At 39.8% G+C, this 22,950-nt stretch overlaps 1 protein-coding gene across 5 annotated transcripts; it reads left to right on the forward strand.

The window, feature by feature from the left end:
- The first annotated feature begins 20 nt into the window (after nucleotides 1–20).
- Nucleotides 21–21,583, forward strand: LOC306900932 (uncharacterized protein C1orf21 homolog). Of its 5 annotated transcripts, none has more exons than XM_079468305.1 (6): nucleotides 21–223; nucleotides 8,817–8,940; nucleotides 15,786–15,871; nucleotides 17,202–17,272; nucleotides 18,791–18,851; nucleotides 20,103–21,583. In XM_079468305.1, the coding sequence occupies exons 2-6, from the start codon at nucleotides 8,850–8,852 to the stop codon at nucleotides 20,142–20,144; spliced, it is 351 nt and encodes a 116-aa protein (XP_079324431.1). In that variant the 5' UTR covers nucleotides 21–223; nucleotides 8,817–8,849; the 3' UTR covers nucleotides 20,145–21,583. The 5 variants fall into 5 exon arrangements, with proteins under 5 accessions (XP_079324431.1, XP_079324435.1, XP_079324433.1 ...); XM_079468309.1 differs by having other exon boundaries at nucleotides 178–2,925; XM_079468307.1 differs by having other exon boundaries at nucleotides 186–273.
- Nucleotides 21,584–22,950: the final 1,367 nt, after the last annotated feature.

Here is a 22,950-nt window from a genome sequence, read left to right on the forward strand (position 1 = left end):
ACAGATAGACATGCAACCGGGGTGATGTTTTAGGTCAATTTGACTAGTTCCTCCCCTCTTACGTCCAGGCATGTGGTTGGTTTAACACACGCGCTTTAGCAAGATGGCTGCACTTCTTCGAGCAAATCAGGAGTGCGCGCTGTGAAGCAGCGGTCCACATCACTGGAGCCAGCGCTTGGCTTAATCCCGTCCGCCAGTGGATCAAGCGGGGCGCGTCTGTAAAGTGAGTGTTTTTACCGATGCTTTTCAACAGGATATATCGCGTGGATTAAGGTTGGGGCTGATGTTGATTCTTAAATGCGAACCGCTGTCTTTTTTGTTGCTGGTGTCTGTGGCAATTGCGTTCCTGGTTTTGCTTCTGCCCGACTGGTTCTCTTTTGCATGCTCAGTTTGAGCTGATCTGGGAGCAGATTCTGGGCTGTCTGGTGCCGTGGGCTCCGTAATAAAACAAAGAGAACCGTTTGGTTATTAATGCACGCGTAATGATCAGAGCATTTTGGGGTGTCCAAAATCGTATTCAGTTTCGCAGCTCGCTGGGTTTTCCATTGAAACAGCGCATAGCTCAGCGATAGACAAGATGGATATGTTGCAGTGGCTGGTTTGTTTGACATTTCTGTCATGTTTCGTGGGAATTTATTGATTGAACTCTAGATTTGCAACGTTCATATTTTAACCCAGACGCCGACGTGGAAGCTATGAAAACAAAAAGACACCTGGTTTGCACGCACGCACGCACGCACGCACACACAACTGTCCTGCGGGCAGACAATGCGCGCTCTGTGTCTATTGCTGCGCAGATGGACGCAGCTGTGTATGTCGTTCTGTCACTGATTTTTAAATGCTGTATTTTAACTCTATCGCGCGCGCGTTTAATCCAAGACGTGCGTGCGTGTGTGTGTGTGCGTGTGCGTGTGTGTGTGTGTGTGTGCGTGCGTGCGCGCGTGTTCCGTCTGTAAGGAAGCAAGGGATGCACAGCCGGATCTGTACATCTCGCTTTCGTCCGTCTGACTCCTCCATCTGTCTCTCTCGCATCCATGATGCGCTGCGCACATATGGCTTTTGTTCTGGTGACTGAAGAGGCTAAAGGGCTATTATTTGCGACTGTACATCCTGTTTTAGGTCTCTGCAAGCAAAGCTGTGCTTGTTTGATCAGTTTCTCACGCTGGATTCATGGAACTTACGAAAAGGTACCCAGTTAGCTCATGGGGCTATGATGCAATGTCAGGGTGACATCACTCAGAGAGGCGGTTACCATAGTTACGGGAGTTGTACTGTAAGTGACAGGTTCTTGTGGCAGTGTTGGAGCACCCTGTGTTTCTGAGGAACGACTTGTGTCCATTAATTTGTGAACTTGACGTAGGTAACATGGTGATGTGATGCAGACAATCTGATCTGGATGATTCTTGGGTAGTAATGATGTGGTTAAAGGGAAATTCTGTCGTGTCAATTGTGTCTGACTGGCTTTCCTCATTGGAATACAAAAGATGATTATTAGAGTTCATACTGCAACATTGATAATGGAAGGAGATGGATGCTGTTAAAATAAAAAGTATTATGGTGTGATATATCTAATTTCTTTTAAAGCCGTATATGATACACTTATATGTAAGAAATAAATACTCCTTATTTGATTTTCTTTCTTTATCAACATTTACCATCACGTTGTTCTTGTTCCAAACCCACATGGCTTTCTTTTTCTGTGTAACATTAAGACAAAACATTAAGAATAATGTCCATACTGAATTTTTCCATAACATCAAAGTAAGCGATGACTCCATGAGTCCAACATTCTGCCTAACCAAAATCCCTGTAAGGAAAGTCTCCTCACTCTGTGGCATGTTTGCAACGCCTCCGGGCAATTTTAGTCATACAAGACCAAGTCCTTCCTTACTTAAAACGAGGAAAGGCCTCATTTTTTAAATCATTTGCTAAGAAGGTCACAGTAAAGCAAACTACAGATGATAAAATCTGACATCAGTTTCTTTCCTAAACTGAAATTGGGCAAAAACACTATTTCCACTTTCCAAGTACTGGATACTGTAGTCTTTAACGATTTATGATTGGTTATTTTACTGGAAGGCGGGACTTTGTTTGCCATAGCAGCCATACTCATTGCACTTTCCCCCTTTCAGAGTAATTGAACAGTGTGTTGTTAATATCTGTATTCTTTGACCTAACATCATCCTCTTTGTGTTCTTTGGAAGATTTATAAAGACAGAATATTCACTGTTGTTTGAGGGTTTTTGAGGCTACCACAGGAATAGTTTACAAAAATTGGAGTGTCATAGAGATTACTTATTGTTTAGGCCAACCCAGACAGAATCCCTCGACAGAAATCCTATCAGATTTTTTTCCCATATACTTGTGATTAACAAAGGTTTATGATACTTACACATTTTGTCTATTAAGATTAGGTTTAGATAACACAGTGCTATTTTTGAAGCCTGAATACAATCACCAGAAGTAAAAAGCTAACATAAAGACTTCAATGGGGTTGCTCGGAATTAAAGGCAGGGTGGATGATCCTGTCCAGAATTTTTTTTCATGTTGTTTGGAAATCTCTTAACATCATAATAGCAATCATATAGTTGTCAAATAATATTTGTATTATTATATATCATCTGTGAAAGGCGTAGGACCAAAAAACTTTCGCCCAATCAAAATGTTCTGGCCAGACGCTGTGACTGGTCATGTGTACATTTTCAGCCAACGTATTTTGCATACCACTGCGCACCCTGTTCACGCAGACATCATTACTTTCCTGCGGAACCGATGACAAGTAAATCTAAAAACGATACAGACGAAAAAACATCTGGATCATGAGATAGGAAAAACTCGAAGTGTTCAGCTTTTACACGATGGAGACAGCTCCCTGCCGGAGGGTCTGAAAGACGAGACCATGGTTGCTCTCTTTCTTTTTGACAGGTATGTACATGCTTCGAGAAGAATTTAATGGATTTAGTTTGTAATGCAGACATATGTAAACGCCACATCCCTGTGCTCTGCAAAGGAATGACAAACTTCTATCTCAGCTCTGTATACGTTGGTAGGCTTTATGAGATCAGTTTTTTGGAACAGGTCTTCAACTTGCTTCTGGGTTTTGCGTACTACGTAATCTCTGCGATACTCTATAACCCTGGTCTGAATTATTAACACTGCCGGTAGAAATGCACTATAATGGTCCTAATGTGCCCATTTGTTATGCCCTGCCTACAAGAGATGCAGTCAACCACAGGGAAAGTTCATAGTTCCGAGGTGATTTTCACGTCACGCTTTTGTTCCACGGGGTGAGGTCAGGCTAAAGTGTGCGTGCTAACTGCCGATTGCTGTCCTGATATTATGAAACAAATAAAAATAGAACAGACTTCTGTCAAACATGGATGTGTCTCAGCATCAGGGTGGCGTCTCACGGACATACTGAAACAAGTGCACACAATCATTAAAATGTCTAAATAACAATTAATGTTTTTTTAAACATTATTCAAATTTTGCTGAATTAGTAGACATTTTGCGAAGGGATGTAAATGAGTTTCCCACATTGGGACATTCAGATGCTCATTAGAGAGACTATGAAGCCGCGTGTGTATTTACAGGAAACAGGCAGACCAATTATCTTGCAGCAGACATAGAATTAGTATATAATAGATGTCTTTTCTAATTTGAAATGAATATTTATAGGCAGATTTAGGAAGCGCCTGATAGCTTAATAGAGATGGATACAGAAAAATACAGACCTGACCCCAGAGCTTATTTCAACGAATCTGTAGCTCTGCGTGTGCAGGAACCCATTAGTTACTCTTTCAAAGCCACAAACCACTAAAAGTTCAGTTTTAGCATAAAAGATGTTAGTCATTTGCCCCCTTCCGACAGTCGTGACAGGCGCACACGTACAGTACAGTAGTAGGCGAATGGCACAAATCATTTGCCTTGAGATGAAGTCACTGTTTAAGTCAGTCAGATACAGGCACGGTTGAGACATCCTTGGGTGGTACGACGTGACAAGACGTCGGCTGGAGATATCAATTGTGTTTACTGATTACAAGTAGGTTTTTATACACTGTATTGGCCTCATGTTTTTTTATTCTGGCCTTTGTGCTGCTGTGTGTAATTTTAAATGTTAAAACACGTTGTTCTAGTTTAATCTGTAGAGACAACACTAAGTAAACCATGTTGATTTTCCTGGAAAGTAAAAACTTTTTTAGTTTTCTGTGGTTGAACTGATGTTGCTGTGTTTGGCCTCTTAGACAGACAATGAGGATATCATTAGCATTTTATGACACACAACGCACCAGGTGATGTCAGTATCAAATGTCATTGGTTCTTGTGTGTGACTCATCTGGGCAGGTAATCAAAATTTGAGTTGCTTATTTGGGTAAATTTGTCTGCTGAATGATGTTTTCTCGCTTCTTTTTTAGACTTGCACCTTTAACTCTCCTAAATCTCTCTGTCTCTCTGTCTCTCTGTCTCTCTGTCTCTCTGTCTCTCTGTCTCTCTCTCTCTCTCTCTCTCTCTCTCTCTCTCTCTCTCTCTCTCTCTCTCTCTCCTCATAGTTAGAGAGTTCCCTACTTAAACAGTCGAGCTATTCTTTCAACAGCTCTCCGCCCCCAAACTGCCACTCACTACATATAACAGAACGAATTAAAGCGAAAGAGAGTTTAGTCTTAGGATAGCTGAGACAACACCGAGGAGTATACTGTGGGATTCTGATGATCTGTTTAAACAGGGACGGCGGTGCGGGTAAGTAAGTATTACATCGAGTGCCTGCTGACCTGTTTGCTTTGTCACAGGTGGTGATGAATGAATGTGTCTCTCCGGTTCCTCCAAGCGCAGGTCCGGATTGTGCCATCCCTTGTGGTGCTTTCTTCCCATGATTCTCCTTCTCTTCCAATGAGCCTGTTTTTCAGGGGGAGCGGTATAGCAAAGACAGCTCTCAGCCTGCGGCTTGTTTGAGGATGTGTGTTTGCAAGTGTTTATGTGAAGGATGGGTGTGATGCTATCTAGCTCCGCTGATGTTTAGAAAAGTAGGTTATTCATTTATGTCCTCGCACATTAATCTGATTTTTACTGTTCGTCTGAATGTAGGTTGAGCAGGCGTTATAAAAATGTGTGTTTCTGAATGACTAGAGAACGAAAGCGTGCATATTTAAGATAAACGTTTGCTTTTACTTGCTTAAGACAGGTCCGTAGCCAGCCAGTTGAAAGGGGAGGTTCTTTTTTTCAGAAAGTGGACCTTTTTGCAGTTTTTCTCCTCCTTTTGTATTTAATTATGAGGTTCAAATACTTCATTTTGGTGACCTTTTATGCACTAATTTCTGCGGGATTAGAAAAATATTTATTGCAATATAAACAAATTGCTAACTGTAACACTTTTGTCAGTCCATACACAGTTCATAAGTTCAAAGACCACACTAACAACAGAATAGATACCTTGAACTTTACTGAAATATTAATAATAATTCTTCTCATCGTCATTTCTTGACTCTCTGTCAATGCCTCTTTCCTATGTTTTATTATTATAATTACGCTACGTTTATATGGCTATTATATTGTAGACCAGGGGTCCCCAAACTTTTTTCTGCAAGGGCCACATAATTCTCCCTGTCTTTAATGGGGGGCCGGGTCGGTTTGTACTACCGGAGGTACTACTTGATTATTGTGGAGATTTAATTATGATTTGAAATGTATTTATTAAGCCTCCTAATGGTATAATAGTTTATTAATAGTTAATAGTTTAGTGCTACTCAAATTCAAACCATTTTCTTATGCATATTAATTAACTTTTCTTTCACAACCGCTTGGCCATTTTGTCATCTCTTTGAAATTTTCTGATGGTTCGGGCGTCAGTTCTATCGCAATGGTACGTTATGAATTTAACAAATTATTAGGCTATGTGAGTTACTTAGAGAAATTTGGGTCTGAAAGCCAATATTCTGATGCTCGCTCACGGCCCTACTAGAGCAAGCTCCTGATGGGTTAACGCTGATTTTTCAACTCGGCGAATCACGCGAACGCTCAATTCACATCATTCGCACGAATCGCGCCGCAAGTAGGTCATCGCATCTTTGCATTGACTTAACATGTAAATCACTCACGCTTAACGCTTCATTCGCGTTTGGGTGTGAACACACTATAAGGCATTGTTCAGAGGGCCGGTCCAAATCTGTGGGCGGGCCACATTCATATATATATATATATATATATATATATATATATATATATATATATATATATATATATATATATATATATATATATATATATATATATAACCCCTCCCCCCGCATCATTCAGAGGCGATGCTTCTTCACGTTGCTTTGAAAAGTGTATTGCGAGAACTCTCTCTGTCTTGCGCACGCACACACACGTGTCCTGCAATAATAATCATATTAATTTGAAACAGCAACCCAGAAATTTGTCACACGCATTGATTAAAACAATGATGACAATAATCACATGAAAAAAAACAACTTACATTCTGGACCTTTGGCAGTGAGGGGGGGTTCGTTCGAACCACCCGAACCCCCCCTGCCTACGGGCTTGTAAGACGTATCCTATTGACACACATTTCAGATCTGGACGCCGGTGACTGTCCCATGACACTCACATGAGCTGTGTAGAAACACAAACACACGTATGCTGGCACTGATCTAGGTACGCTCACAGCTTTCGTGAAACACAGACGTAACCGGCCAATCTGCATTAGAGTAAGTATACCAGATGCAAGTGCCCAGATGGCTTCGTGTTTATGTCTGTCATAAGAGGTGTGAAGAGACTTTGCCTGTTAGGTTCCTGTAGCTCAGTTTCGAAGGGCATGAAGCCAACAATGGCAAGGTCAGAGAGCACGCAAACTTATAAAATGTAAACACTGAGTGCACTTAAGGTCACGTTGGCAAAAAACATTTGTCACATGTGACAGTGTATGCTGAGGAATACATAAAAATTTAATTCCATGCAGTGAGGGGGATTTCCACTCAAATATCAACCTTAACATGGCAAAATAAAGGTTTGACAGTTTTTCACGTCACTGATAGCTTAGATGTTGTTTGAATACCCATGTCAGGTTATTTTTAAAGCATGATTTTTCATTTAAGTGCCACTTTCAGAATGTTCACGCATTTTAATTCCCAGATATCCTACACACAGTGCGCTTTTTGGTCACATCCAAACCATGTGTATATTTCCCTCAACTTCCCTCAAGATCCAGTGTATTAAATTCAGCGGCATCTATTGGTGAGGTTGCAATTTGCAACCAACGTCTCACTCCACCCCTCCCTTTCAAAGCACTACGGTGGCTGACATAGGACTAAGATGTTGTCACGTTTTGGCTTCATTGCCGAAGGAGATAAGGTTTTTATGAAACAAACTCAGATTGTCCGTTTAGGGCTCCTGTAGAAATAATTTTGCCATTTCCATATAAGGGGACCCCTTAGTCTGTAGATAGTAGATAGTAGGTCATTCCAAGGAAATAAAAACAACGCTTCATTGTGTAAGGTCTTTATACACTTCTGAAGACATAGTTATGTATATTATATTGCATTTCTGTCAACAGATCCCTTCAAAAAAGAACCTTCAATTGATTTTGAACACTTATAAGTGATTGTGTAGAGAGGATAAACAAATAAAAATGTTAAATCGTTATTATAAATGGAATAGATGCCTCTCTTTTCACTCGATTTCGCATGTACATTTTTTTAACAGATTTAGAAGTCATAAACATCTTGTTTGCACAAGACCAGCAGCAGAGTGTGGTCAGGCTCATGTGTCACACATACTGTACGCACCCGCGTTTGCACACTTTTCCTTCGCCCGTACACCTGGTGCTTTGTCCCGCACCCCGTGCTGCTGAAGGCAGAGCTTTAGTTGTAAACACTGCCCCTCCTGTCAACTTCAAACGAGGAGAAGAGAGGAGGAGTCGCCGCCCGCTCTTTTGATGTTCTTCTGCTTTGTCCTCTCTCATTTTCTCTCCCTCATTTGCTCTGGTCTTCTCGCCTGTGTGAGTTAGATATGAGAACGTTGTCATCTCTGTCACTGTTCACCTTTACACATGAAAGCCATTAAATTGCAGGAAAATTGCTGGATTACCTTGTCTAGGAAATGTAGCACGTTGTTGGCGTGCACATGAAACAGCTTTCTGTCTTATCTGCATTGCTGCTTTTTACGCTTGCACCAAAATGGTGTTAAAAATGTATGATTGTAATTTGGTGAAATAGGGTATATTTTATAGTAAAATAATGTCTAACGGTAATGCTTCATTATCTGTTTGAGTGGAGGGATCCTCTTTCATTTTGGCATCTGTCTTATTTAACATCTTTTTTATTTACCATGTAGGCAATAGCCAGTTTCGATTGTCGAAAAGCTGGAAAACCTGCTTTGGCAATTTACCGACATTTTGATATTAAGTCTGTTCACCTTCACACATACATGTCAACAGAACAATGCTGTTAAATTGACAGAAAAGGACATGTGTGTTGTGCCGCTAACTGCTCCTGAATTATCTTGACTGTCTCTCTTATGTTGCCCCTGGCTCTGGTTCAGTTCAGAGATGTGTTCGACAAAGGTCATTCGTAGGTAATGGTGAAAACAAGAAATCCTTAAGGCTTCTGGCTTTGAGAGAAAGCATGCCTGGATCTGTTTCTGCTCACCTCGATTGTGTTTTCTTTTTCTGATGTCTTTGTGATCGGTAGGACGTAACAGCTATGCAGCCGAGAGTGTTAAGACGTTAACTGCCTGGCCAACATTATACAGGAGGATTTTGAACCTGTCCATTAGACCATCAATTAAGACCTTGTTAAATATGTTCTCTCTTTTTCTCTCAGGTGAAATGGTGAGAGGGGGGTAGGAGTGAGGCCATGGGCTGCACCTCAGCTAAGCAGGTGTCGGCTGTGCCCACCGACGAAGAGGGCCGAAGCAAAGCTTACAGCAACGGAGATCTCTTCAGTGGTCAGTGTCACACAAACACGCAAGATCATATCCTCTTATTTCTGAATAATTTGGCTACTTTAATATTGCCTTTTTATTTATACAGGCCCATGCAATTGAATGCAAGGCAATAAGAACATGGGCATGTTGGTTCAACACAGTTAAATCGTGAAAATTAAACTAAATGACTGTTCAGAGTTGGTGCACCGGTTACCCTTCAAGTAACAGTTAAACATTTCTGTCATTGTCTACTCAAATTCATGCTGTTCTTCATCAATACAGTTATCTGTTTACATTTCTTCAGTTTTGATGTTACTCAGCTGAGCTTTTATGGGATTTTAGCTTCCACAGAGTCTTTGTTTGCATGCACTATACCATAAATATAAATCTATAAAACACTGAGGGAAACCCAACATGTGTCTTTCTTCTTTTACTGCCGATTTGCTACGTGCTGATAAATCCCACCAATCAGATGTAGATCTTCTGTCAGCACATCACAGTCTTTTTAGTGGTAACAGGCAGGGAAATCAGGGCAGAGATCAGACTGATTTCCGTGGGAAGCTTTGAAAATTAAATTTCTCCCTGGACTTTTAGTGATAGTTGAGTCAATTGGTCCGCTTGACTGTTTTCTTTGAGTCAGTATTTTTGGCTACCTTCCCAGTTATATGAACTAAACGTATGTTGAGACACTAACACTAAACATGGTTGCTTAACTTTTCATACATTAAAACTACTGGTGTAGATTTGGCCTCATTCTTTGCACAGTAGGTGATGGCAAACAATATAGCGCTCGGGTACCAATGACTTACAACTTAATACTACGTCACTACTGTAATGCACTTATTCTTATTGTGCATACTGTAATGCAGTGACTGAGTAATGTTATTTTCCTTTTTTCAAGAGAAAGCATCCTTTTTGTATGTTTGTTCATTTGAGGAGCTATTCGAAATTGATTCTAGTTTTTTTTACTGCTGGCCAACCTTGTGCTTGCATGCTTAAATGTAATGGTTCACTAAATCGTTTACTCATCATGTCAGTTGTCATTTCATGAAAAATGTTGTTAAACAAAAACCGTTGGTCCCAATTGACTTCTATTGTATGGACACAAAACCAATGCAAGTCCATGGGTACCAACGGTTTTCAGTTACAAACATTCTTCAAAATATCTTCTCTTGTGTTCTGCAGAAGAAAGAGATTCATACAGGTTTTGAAATGACAAGAGGGCGTGTAAATAATGTTTCATTTTGAAGGTGAATTACCTTTCAAGCTAAATGTAATGGGCTTCATCAGTGATGTCTGTCGTCATTTTTGTTTTTTGTTGTTCATGTAGACTGGATATTTGAGATTGCATCAAATAGTTGTTTGTCATAACTAAGAAAGGGATCTTAGTTATAGGATCTTAGTTTAGAAAAGGATCTTAGTTATCGGCAAAACATTTTTGTAATCGTTCGAGAGTTTTCATATACTTTAAGCAGAAACGTGTTAACAGTCACACAGACAGTAGTTAACGTTGTTCATATACGCCCATGCTGTGAGAAACATTTTACAATGTTTTGGCAAACTAAATTCATTCCGAGTATTCTTGGATGCATCCGGGGACTAATTCTGATGCCTTTGCCTATGTAAAGACTGTCAGCTACATCTGTGCCAACTAGCGTGTGTGTGTTTGAGAGGATAACATTATCAGCTGGAGTGAGTGACTCATGCCTGCGAGTGTGTGCTGTAAATTTTATGTTTGTGACGCTGTAAATATGTTTTAAAGGGTTTAGATAACAGCAACACTTAGTGAGTGATGTGTAAAAAAGTGACAGAGATTATGGAAGATTAAGATTAAGCAGCAAAACAGCAGAAAATCCATAGGAAACACCCAATGACCAGCCACAGGAGGCGGTTGCCTACCCTCTCTCTCTTGCTCTCTCTCGCTCTCTCTTCCTGCCATGTTCTTTTCTCTGTCTCTAAGGATTCAGAGCATGCGAGATGGAGGGGAATGGTCTGATAACCAGAGAAAATGATTGACGTGGGATTAGAGACTCCTTCTCCCTCCTCTGACATTTTCCCTCCCTTTTGCATATGTGTCGTTCTTCTTATGGCCACACTTTCCTCGTTTCCTTCCTTTCTTCATAGCAGGCCATCTCCCTTCCACCCCGCTACCTGCTTTCCGCAACCTTCCCTTTACCAAAGCCGTTCACACAAGGTTGGTTATGTTAGAAATAGCAAAGGGTTAGAATGTGTGGCCCCCTTAATGTAGCAAAGGGCACATTTGGGTGATCCGAGTACTGCAGAATTGAGAAAAACTGGTTGAAACTTTCAAGATTGTCTAACTGTATTCAAATGTTTTTCTGGTTAATGTGCAAATATTCAAATATTGTCTGGGAATAATGTGCGGCAAAATTGCCTTTGGGATGAAATTATAATTATAATTTTGTGATATATTTTCTCATCTTGTAAGATTTTCCGACTTCTGTTCCTCTGATTCTTTCATTCTGTGTTCCATGTGTGACTTGTAGAATCATGTGACGGACCAAATGCACAGAATAATCTTCTATGAATGCACAACAATGTCAGATTGAGTGTTATATTCAGCAGATAGCAAGAGAAGCGATGGAGCAGTGACCTGGTTGATGTGGATTTCTGCCTCTGTCTGTCTGTCTGTCTTTCGATGTGTCTCGCTTTCGTTTTCTCTCTTTCTGCTGACAACCCGATGTCCTTCTTACCATTGCCCTTCCTGGCTGTCAGTCAAACAGCTCTATCAATAGAACAGAGGGGGCAAAGCTCTTGCCTCGCTCTCTCTCGAACTGTGAGATCTCACCCTGACTTGATTAGTGCCAACAGACTGTTTACTAGTCAAAGTGTGTCAGTGTTCAGGCAGCAAGTGTGTGTTTGTGTGTCTTCATCTGTGATTCAGCGCTTAGTCAATTCACACACACACACACACACACACAAACACAATCTCCTGCACACACAATGACAGGATAGGCCGAGGTGCCCTAAAACAAACAAGCGGGCCAGCAGGCAGAGAATATGCTCTGATTACATGCAATCTGAAGTGAGCTGTGTGTATGCTGCCTGCCAGTCTAAGAGGGTGTTCAAACTGACAATTTGCTGTGAAAAAGCAATGGAGATCAATGATTTTCAATTACATTTGGTGATTTTGGGTGAGTTGGAGGTGCAATGTGATGTGAATGTTTAGTGATGTGACAAAGTGGAGAGGTTTCTTTATGCACATGTGCAATGATGCAATTCGAGGTCAACCAATAGCAGTCATTGACCTTGAAATGCATGTGATCCCCCACCTTTGATTTACTGTAGTTTAGTCTGGGCAAAATGGAGAATTTCATGTCAGTTTGAGTAATTTCACAGTAATATGTCATTTGCATCAACATATATGAAATTGATGTTTTTAAGCAATGAACAGTGAATGAATCAGTTTGTGTGTTTCGTGGGTTTTAAACCTATGAGCTACAGTATCTCTGAGCCAAAGTGATTTGTCTCTACCGAGATATGCTAATAAAACATTTATGTTAGGAAAAACAGTCATGATTTAAATTTTGCTAAAATAAAAAATGCTAAAGGTTTTCTATGATTTTTAGGGGAAGGGTTAGGCGATAAAATACACAGTTAGTACAGTATAAAAAACATTACGCCTATGGACTGTCCCCACGGAGATAAAAAAAGGAAGTTTGTGATCCTAGCCACCGTTCACAAGACAACTGTTTAGCTAATGTTTTGAACAGCAACACGGTTCTGTAGAGCCACCGATCATCTCTATGACACTCTGTAGTCTTTACTTTAAAGTTATAGCTGCAAATGTTACTGTTTCAGTGACTGATCTTGAACCAGACGTGTGACATCAGTCTTGTTTCTCTAGGCAACTTGAAATGCACCGCTGCCGTCTGCTTTTCATAATCAACTTCTCGGTCGCTTATAAATTCAGACAGTCGTGGGATGTTGGCTTATTTCCAGAATGGATGTTTCTTCATGGTTCCCATGTAACATACAGTATAACGTCCACTAACACGCGATAACATATGACCGGCCGCAGATTACAGTACAAAATTATTAGCTCTTGATGTTTGTTTTAACTTCCCTTCCGTTTTAGTCATTTTCCTCCTGTTTTCCTTCAAGATTTCAGTCATGTAATTTATCAAATGAACTAAAGACCTTTTCTTTGCAATTAAATGCCATTTAGCCAAGTCACCGTAGAAGCTGGGAACTCTTATTTGGGTGATTTCTTTTCAGACGATGTTGCTGGAATACTAATCAAAAACACTAGCTAAACACTGTGTTTTTTTGCTCCGCTGGAATCAGCTTTTGGCTTCGTAACCTTCCCCTGTTCTGCGATAGTGTTCCACCTACTATCAAAGAGAGAGCGCGAGAGATTGACAAACTCACCTCTCCTGCTGTAGACTCGCCGTGTTCACAGACACCCACTATAGAATAGCTTCAGGGCAAAGCTTCTCCACACTGATTCTAAAAGTAAAGCTGCCCACTCATGTTCCACAGACATGCCACTCACAGCACTGAACACATCAGAAATCCAGCCAGAAGGTAAAAGTGTGGGGTGATGGAGTTGTGTACCCGTCGTGTCGTCCGATTTGAATCGTTTAAGCCGAGGAAGCAGCCAGATCGCTAAATTACCTGGTGGACAAAAAGCATCATGTCAAAAACGCAAGGATATATGTGAGTGTATGGGAGCCAATACCTAGTAATTTGCATTGGACATGACACTAGGGGAAGAAATTATTATTCATTTTTTCTATTACAATTTAAAGTTCACACAAAATGTTTTATTCTGTCATAATTCACTCGCCCTCTTGTCATTTTTTTTTCTTGTCTTGTATTGACGTTCTTAGTTCTGCCGAACACAAAAATATATTTTGAAGAATGTTGTTCACTGGCAATCATTCTTCCTCAAACTTGCATTGGTTTTGTGTCCATACAATAGAAGTGTTTGGGTGCCACGGTTACCAACGTTCTTCAAAATATTTTCTTTTGTTTTTTGCGAAACAAAGTCATACAAATGATGACCGAAAGCTGCCAGCCACATGGATGCAAAATCTGTTTAAATCACACTTTTCAGATTTCTCTTCCATCCACCCACTCTATCTGTCTTGTCTCCTCAGCTATAAAATGAAAAAGCGGTATTCAAATGTTTTTATTCTATTAAGAGGCACAAAGCATGTTCTTTCCATCATCTCCTAAAGGTCTGCATCATGCTGGTATCACTAATGAACTAATCGAAACCTCTCCACATATGAGAAGCTCTTACATCCCTGCCAAAAATAGCCTGTGTGCAACATACTAAAGTCTCCCTCGTGAGTGTTCAACTCCAAGCTCTAGCATTCCTCTTAGATCCGTGAAAAGATTCATAAGGGACTGAGATATTCTTCATATGTCCTTTTTTAGCAATGCTGTCTTCCTGCTGGTGTGTGTGTATGCATGAGGATGTGTTTGCATTTCTGGCTATTTGGGTTTCAGGCCTGTTTTGTGTAACATACCGCAGTGGAATCAATTAAAGTTGTTGGTAAATGAGTGTGTGTGTGTGTGCATGCGTTTGTTTGTCAGCATGTTTGAGCATGGTCTTTTGTGCAGACACATGTTTACATTCCTCAAGCTGTGAAAGACCGCGTCTCTCGCGCCTTTTTCTCTTTTATGTCTTTATTCGTGTTCTGGCTTTTTGTGCTTGTGTGTATGGGCTGTGGTGAGTCACATTCACAGACTACCCACTCCAGCTGTCATGATTGTAACTGACAGGGATGTCACGGCGAGAAAAGGGAAGAAAGTCGGATCGAAGCGAAGATAAACAGAGATTGAGTGGGCCACCATTGCCTCACATGGCGCTTTTTAGACACAAAGAGTAAAAGACAGCTTTATGTTTGTGTGGGTGTGTATGTGCCATGAGGAAGTGAATGTATGGCTGCTGGTAATATCTGACAGCTGGGAAAGGGCAAAATCCAAAGCGTTTATTATTTAAAGGAAAAGTGCAAAAAAATTGTTGGGGGGTACTGTTTATTTTTTCCATGCAATTACAGTAAATGGGGACTGGCGCTTTTAAGTTTCAAAAAGGCACCATTAAACATCATTCAAGTGCATGGCTGTATGATTTCCTTTGGTCTTTGGTAGATAAACAAATGTCTGAGGTGCGACTGAGGCTGACAAGTTCCAAAAATGATTATAAAAGCAGTCTGAATAAGTTAAATTTAGTGTGTTCATCACCCAAAGCTATTGCAGCACATAAGTTTCAAGAACCGGTTTTATTTATTTTTTGGAAAAATCGGATTTTGCTCTTGAGTTCTCTGACATTATGCAAAATGTTGTCAGTGAAACAGGTGAGTGAGTAAATGAAATCATTAGAATGTTGTGGGTGACCTGTTCCTTTAAACAACTCAATAGTTTAAAAGTGCTTTGATCTTATTAAAACATGGATGTATATGAAAACATTAAAGGGATAGTTCACCCAAAAATTCAAATTCTGTCATAAAAGATTCACTCTCGTGTGGTTCGAAACCTGTATGACTCTTGCTTTTGAACACAAAAAATATTTTGAGAAATGTTTTTGTGTTCACACAATGGAAGCTTGTGTTTGTTTACCAGCGTTCTTCAAAATATCTTTGGTTTTCTGCAGAAGAAAGAAAGTCATACAGGTTTGGAATTACACCAGGGTGAGTAAATTTCATTTTTGCGATTACTATCCCTTTAAACAGGTTTAATGCCGTTTCAGTCCATGCGCTTTTTATAAATATGTTCTGCACGGTTCCTCGTGTTTTTCCGCTTCATAATTACAGCATGTTCAATCAGTACTGTTAACAAACCTCTCACTAAAACACTCTTCTCTTGTTCTCTCTCTATCTCCATCATCACTGCAGATGAATACAAGATGAAGGGAGTGGAGGAGGTGAAGTACATGCGTGGAGAAGAGGACAGAGTAAACGCACGCAACCAGGAGAACCTGGTGAGATACTCTTCCTCATGTGGCAATATGTTCATGTTTTTGTACACACATCGCCAGCGGCACATACGATTGTTTTTAGCTTATACGTTGCTCAGCTATGTGTTTGTGCAGTGCACGCATGTGGAGACCTGTATGGAATGTTGGAGGGAAATTCTGACACATTTTTCCCTTTGTCACAGAATCTTGTGTGCAGACAATCACATTACCAGACATCATATTTTCGTATCAGGGAATTTATACATGCGTCTTTTCATACACGCACTCGGATGTCTAGACTTGTCTGGTCTGATGTTTTGCCTAATGTGAAGACATTAATTACTTAAATATTTCAAACAGTCCTTTTCTGTGACCCATTCGATTCAGATTAGATTCTATAGCAAGTGGTGCAAAGCTGCTTTACTGTAAATGCATATGAATACAGGCAGTAGTGACCGAGGTAGAAAATGGAAATTATTATATGTATTCAGTGCAAAAGTGCAATTGATTCTAGCCAAATCAATCTAATGAATATAAGAATGCAAATTTAAAGGCTTTATTCTATGCTTTTTTTTAATATTAGTTAGTGTTACTCAGTTTTAGGTGGCATATTCACTTTTTCAGATTTTACCTTGCACTTTTGTTACTGTACATGTAGGATTTGGTAATGTGTGAATGGCGTCTGCTATGATTCATTGACTACACACTTCACATGTAAAATTAGCGATAACGGACTGCCAAGAAGTTTAATACTGTTATATTATGTAAATGTGGGTAGTCGTGTTAATGCGCTCATTATAGGTGTAAAATCTTTCTTCAATCACGCGTTCATGTCTCATCCAAAATACTTTCAGAAGTATAAATCCTTATTCAGATGACTAATTGAATTGTCCTTCCAGTTGTGTTTGTTTCTACAGCATATGTTTACAGAAATATGAATTATGAAATAAATAAACCAAACTTAATCGTGACCAGCGTTGTGAACATTTGAGTGTGTCTGCATAGCGAGTCCCAGAAAAGTCTCCATGTGAACTGACCAGCCTAATGAGGTTGGTCAGATCAGAGCAGGTGTTCGGATGCTAATTTTCAGATGAGAGGAGAGTGAGAGGAGAAGTAAAATGAGGGAGACACTCTCTCTCTCTCTCTCTCTCTCTCTCTCTCTCTCTCTCTCTCACCTTCTTTTCAGTGGGGCTCTGTTCTCATTAGCAGTGGTAAAAGTGAGGTCACTCCCAGGGCCTCTATATCACGCGGTGTTTTGGAGAGGCTCCAGGAGCCGACGGGCCTCCTCAGTCTGAATCTGGCTTTGTTTTGAGCGGTAGTAAGTGCAAACGTGTTCTTTCCGGGTGTGTTGCAGGAGAAGAGTTCAACACAGTACAGGACCAAACAGCACAAAGAGGTGCCTGGGCCCAGCGCCAACAAGACAAAGTGAGTGGGGTTATAAATGTGCCTTTCTGTTAACGGTGCACATGCGTTTCTAATTGTTTTGTTTGTGTGGGTGAAAATGAGCCAAAAGTGTGTATATTCTTTGTGGTTTGCTTTGCATTTGTGGCATGTCTGCTCTTAGAGGTTGTTTTATGGCATAAGTGTTTTTTTCAAAAGCAAAAAAATAATGGATCATCTTCAGAATAGCTTTCTTTGTTAAAGGTTAGGAAATAGTTCAACCAGAAACGAATTTCATCATTATTTACTCACCCTCATCTGGTTTTGATGCATATGATTCTCTTACTTCCATGGAAAACAAAAAAACAAATCTAAACTTCATTTTCCATACACTGGGAATTGCTGATGATTTGGCACTGAGGATGTTCAGCTCCATAAACAATTTTGGGGAATAACAACTTAATTGATGTCTGTTCCACACAATAAGCTGTTATATGGCTTCCGAAGACGTATTGGGAATGTAAGCCACTTTATGGGGTTTGTCATTTTTGGTGCTTGGTCCCTTCCTATTTTATATACAGAGTATGAATCTGACATGAGGACATTTTGACATTATTTTCAGCAAATGGTTTTATAATATTTACATTTTACTATCAGTTAAGCATTTGTATGTTTTGCCGTAACACATTTATTTTGTGATTATCCTGCTTATTACCTTATTACCTTATAAATGAGTGGACATGAAATATTGATTAAAAACATTTTATTGGCTCATTTATAGCAAATGCAGATCTTCCGCAAGGGAAACCTGTTGCCATATACAAAGTCCTAATGAACATACAATTTGGTTATATCACATATCACATATATTTTATTTATGTATAATATTTAACTGCAAAATAACTTTCATCATCTGGATGACCCTGTATTATTAGTTCTGAGCAGTTAGAAGGAAATAATACCTTGGAATGTCATGACTAGCCGATCAGAATCAAGTATTCCAGAGTGTCATGTAATAAGATTGGCATGTAATGATATTAACACGAACTACCATGAATAGTAATATTCTTTTAGTTCACGCTAGCTAATGCATTAACTGATGTTGACAAATGTCTTCATTATTGTAAAGTGTTAATTGTTAATAACTTCAAGGAAACCAATTATATAGTGTTTCTATATAAATACACAAACCAAAGCATGATAACAGCATTTGGATACATGTTTGTTGTTTTGGGGAGCTTGTGTGAATGTTCAGGTGTGTACGTGTGTTTTGGGAGTTTGTACATTAGAACTGAAAGTTTTGTGTGTGTGTGTTGAAGTAGTAAGGCTCAGTTAATGTGTTCTGTGTGTGTGAAGCCAGGATTTATGATCCCTGCCGTAATGTCTCAATAAAAACGATTCCCGCCCAGCCACTCTGGATCCTACAGGAGCTGGTTGTTCTCTCTGTGTGTGTGTGTGTACTTAATACTGTTGTAATGGAAAATTCAAGTGAATTTGTTGCTTCCCTTCTCATACCCCCACTATCTCTCTCTCTCTCTCTCTCTCTCTCTCTCTCTCTCTCAGCATACATACGTCAGAGAGTCAGCAGGAGTTTTTCAGAATGCTGGATGAGAAGATTGAGAAGGTGAGGTAGAGAAAAGAGGCATGGGGGTGAAATATGAATTTAAAATGTTCTTTTAGGCCAGCACCTACCATTCAGAGTCAGAGTTATACAAACTTATACAGCTTGTACACAATGAAACGGAACTATGTGTACAACCATGCCAACAAAAGCTTGTTGATCAAGACTGTGACATTCTGATACGGTTATGTCATATTGCCATGTACATTATATTGCCTGTCTGGTACTTCCCTGTAACTAGAGATAAAGTAATGTTTTTATGGCTCAACCATAATCTTTTACTGAACTTCCCTTTTACTCTCTCGCGGTCTTATTTGTCACTGTTGAGGTCTGGGATCAATTGGTCTAAAGTGGATTAAATCTGAACGTTTTGTTAAAGTGGTTTGTACATTATGTAAGTTGAAAGGGTCACTAAAAGCTGAGGCTTTACCGCACATAAATCCAAGTTTTAGGACTGACTGTTCCACAATGTCGTTATGGAAATGATTAAATCTGACCCATTGTTTCTGATAGCGTCATCAGTATCTGCTATATCTACATCGGTTGCTATAGCTCCTAAATGCTTACGCATCTACACAACCCCAAGAGATTAGCTGTCAGTGTGGAGAGGCTTGAAAATGTAACATTTCTGCTTGTGTAGTATGCACACTTTTGAAACTGCGTAATTTACTACATGTACGTCACATTTGTGCATAAATGAGTAAATTCAGACACAGCTACAATACATACAGTAGACATCGAGAAAACGTGAATACAGTATACATAATGTCCTGAATAGGAAAAAACTCTGAAACAAATTTACAAAATTCTGCTCGTATTATAATGCTTTGGTTAGGATCAATTTTTTATCTTTATTCAAATTTTGTTGTTTAGACAAGAGACAGATTTTTGCGGTCTAGGATTAGCTTGTTGATATCGCTGCTGTCCGTCTGAATCCTCTTATCTCCATATTTCGTGATTTGGATTTTTTTTGCCAAACCATTATGATTATTATTCTCACAGGGTTTTGCAAATATCTTGCCAATAAAAAGTACTAAAAAGGGGTTGTCAACTTTGACAACACAGTATGTAATCACTTTAAAAGTAAAGTGTTTTTTCTAATTCCTAAAGTATTTGGACATCTGAGGTTTCAGACAGCAACAGTATATTTTCACTTTTGAGATGTTAGTTTAACCGTTTTGTCCTGTTCTCACTTCAGTGTTTTTACTTGTCAGTTTCCAGTTTTTGATTTGTCTTTCTCTGTATATCCCCCAGGGGCAGGACTATTGCTCGGAGGAAGAGGACGATGTCACATAGCAGAAAGGTTCCACTTCTTGACGAAGACAGAAAGAGAGAGAGAGAGCGAGAGAGTGTGAACTCAAATCGGTGTTTCCAATGTCTATAACACTCTGTCAGTTTGAGAGAACGCGCGCGCGTGTGTGCGTGCGTGTGTGTGTGCGTGTGTGTGAGAATGTTCGAGTGCTGTTGCAAAACTGAAAGAACGCAGGATTTTTCCTCATAGGCTGTTGCACCCCTGAACTCTCCTCTCTTGGGCTCTCTTGCCCCGCTTGGAGATCAAGATGGTTGGATGAGGGAACAGGCTTGATTGATGTATTATCAACACAGACTCGCTCTGACGTGATCCTAGGACCCAGACCCCTCCTCTGTGCTCCTACTGCCAGCATCGAAACGGCCCCCTTCCTCCCTTTCTGTGACGGAGCCTCGTGAGACGGAGAGATTATGCAGGATGACAGGATGTAGAAAAGAAAGGCGACATGCCCCTCCCAATCCTTTTTCAAGTGGCAGGCTGGAGAAAACTGACTTATGGAGGCACGAGAGGAGAGCTCTTGAACAACATCCTTTGGATGAATGTAAAGATGGAATCTTGTGTCTTTCGGCGGGAGGGGGATATGAAAAAGAGAGCTATTTTATTAAGAGTGATTATATGAACGAACCGAGTGATTTATTTTTTATTTTTATTATTTTGATAAGAGCGACTTGAAGCTGAGTTTTTGAAATATGTCTCCTGCTTTTTTGAAGGACGTTATTTTTATTTGTGGAGGTTGTTTGTTTATTTTTTGTATTTTGGCCTTATTGAATAGATCATCCTTGAGTGTTGTTAGGTCAGGACTGTGCCGTGACCCCATAATGCTCACACACACACACTTGGAGCTAAAACACATTACCACACCCTCTTTCCACACACGCAAGTTCTCACTTTCTATTTGTATATCCTGCTATTATTTGTCAAGTTCTCATAAATAGGCGGAAATATGAACAGACTAGTAACCGACAGTTATTGTTACCCACACACGGCTACCAAAATGGATACCTTACTGCCACTCACAAACACTGTTTAACTCAAAGATCCACATGAGATCATGAGAGAATTGCAAAGACTTGGGATTGTCAAACCGAACAGTTTTTGAGGGCTGTGTTTGTGTTAATCTGTCGGTAGTAATTTGTTATTCTTTGTTGAAGGGATGTATCAGAAGGGTTAGAAGCGCCCTGTAAATGTTCAGCTACAGTGTTTCCCCATTATTTCGTGTTTGTTCCTTCCCTGCCTTTCTCACCTCGCAAGTGTACAGGCTGATGGTCTTCAACCATAATCGAGACCAGCGAACCAGTATGAGGTGGGGTCACTCTGGGGACACAGCACTGGTCAGGCATCTGTAATTGTGATTACTGGATCGAATCCTTTTTTTAAAAAAATATTTTCAATATGTTTTCTTTTTCTATTAAAAAGTTAAGACAGAGCAGTTGTGTTTGTGTGCTTTGATCAATTAGGATGTGTGTGTGTAGGCTTTGCTGATATCATTAGTCCATTTCAGCGCCATGCTTCCTGTTGGGGGTCTGACTCATAACGTTAAAAATACTTTAATGGTTTCTGAGGTAGAATTTCAAAGGAAGAGAGGTGGAGATTACATGTCCTTCGTGGAGTAAATTATTAAACCGAACAAATAGATAACTGTATTGTTGAAAAGCTAACCTACATCACGTCTTTTCGCAGAATCCGGATCTAACGAGCTGTTAGTCCAACGACATGAAGCGCAAGGTTTAATAATTGAACGCGCTTATATTATACTTTGTCTCCACCTGCCGATAGAACAGCAGAACTACACGATAAATCTAGTGAAACGGTGGTTGTTAAAAGTTTTAATTGAAATGGCAGCGAAATGCAAGTTAGATCATTTCGTTTTAGTATATCTGTTTGCTTCAGTATTTTTAAAAGCTTTAAAAACATATTCAAAAACAAATAAAGAGGTACATATACTGCCAATGGCTCCATAAGAAAGGAACAATAAACGTTTTCAGGCTTATAATTTTATATGATCAATATTGAATTAAATATTAAAGCGTATATTAAAAAGCTTACAAACAGATGCACAGTGCATCGTATTATACACACATATTGTTAAGTTCTGCTGAACGGACTTTAAAATAAACAAATTACATTATGTAGCCTATAATAAATTCAATACATCAACATTAACTATTTTTTTATGTTTTTAACAATGTATGGAAAAGGTCTGTGTCATCCGTTGTGTACCTTTATGTAAACCCTTTGCCACTTTACTAGAACATTGCTTGCTCATAAACAGTTTTTTAACGTAGCTTTTACTAGGCCTCTTCAAACAGTTGTGACTGTACCTGCTGATGGAGGTAGAGTGGTGCGGATAGGAACATGGGCAAGTTAATGTTCTTTCCATTGAGGTGAAACGCAATAACCCCTTTCTCGTGTTAAAGCCTGTTCATTAGAGAACAATGTGTCCTGGAGGTTTCACTGTGTTTTTCATCTCTCACGCGGTGTGCTGGTTTTAGACAAACTAGGGCACAACGTGGTTCAGGCTAGATTTGTGGTTGTTACACTCTTCAGAAGGCCGCAGTGGGGGTGACAGAACTTCATGATGGTTGATGTGTGTTGAAAATGTCAATGTAAATGGAATAATTTAGTAAGGTTTCATGCGTGTGAGAAACAGATCCATCTGGTGTGTGTAGCAGCAAAGAAAGAATTTTTGTGTCAAAGTGTGTGTGTGTGCTGGGTTAAGTCCCTGTGAAAGCTTTGGCTTGGATGTCACTCTGCATTGCCAATATGAGCTCACAGCAATTTCACCAAACTCAA

Source organism: Barbatula barbatula, assembly GCF_947034865.1.
Source record: "Barbatula barbatula genome assembly, chromosome: 11".
In the NCBI taxonomy this organism is placed as follows: domain Eukaryota; kingdom Metazoa; phylum Chordata; class Actinopteri; order Cypriniformes; family Nemacheilidae; genus Barbatula; species Barbatula barbatula.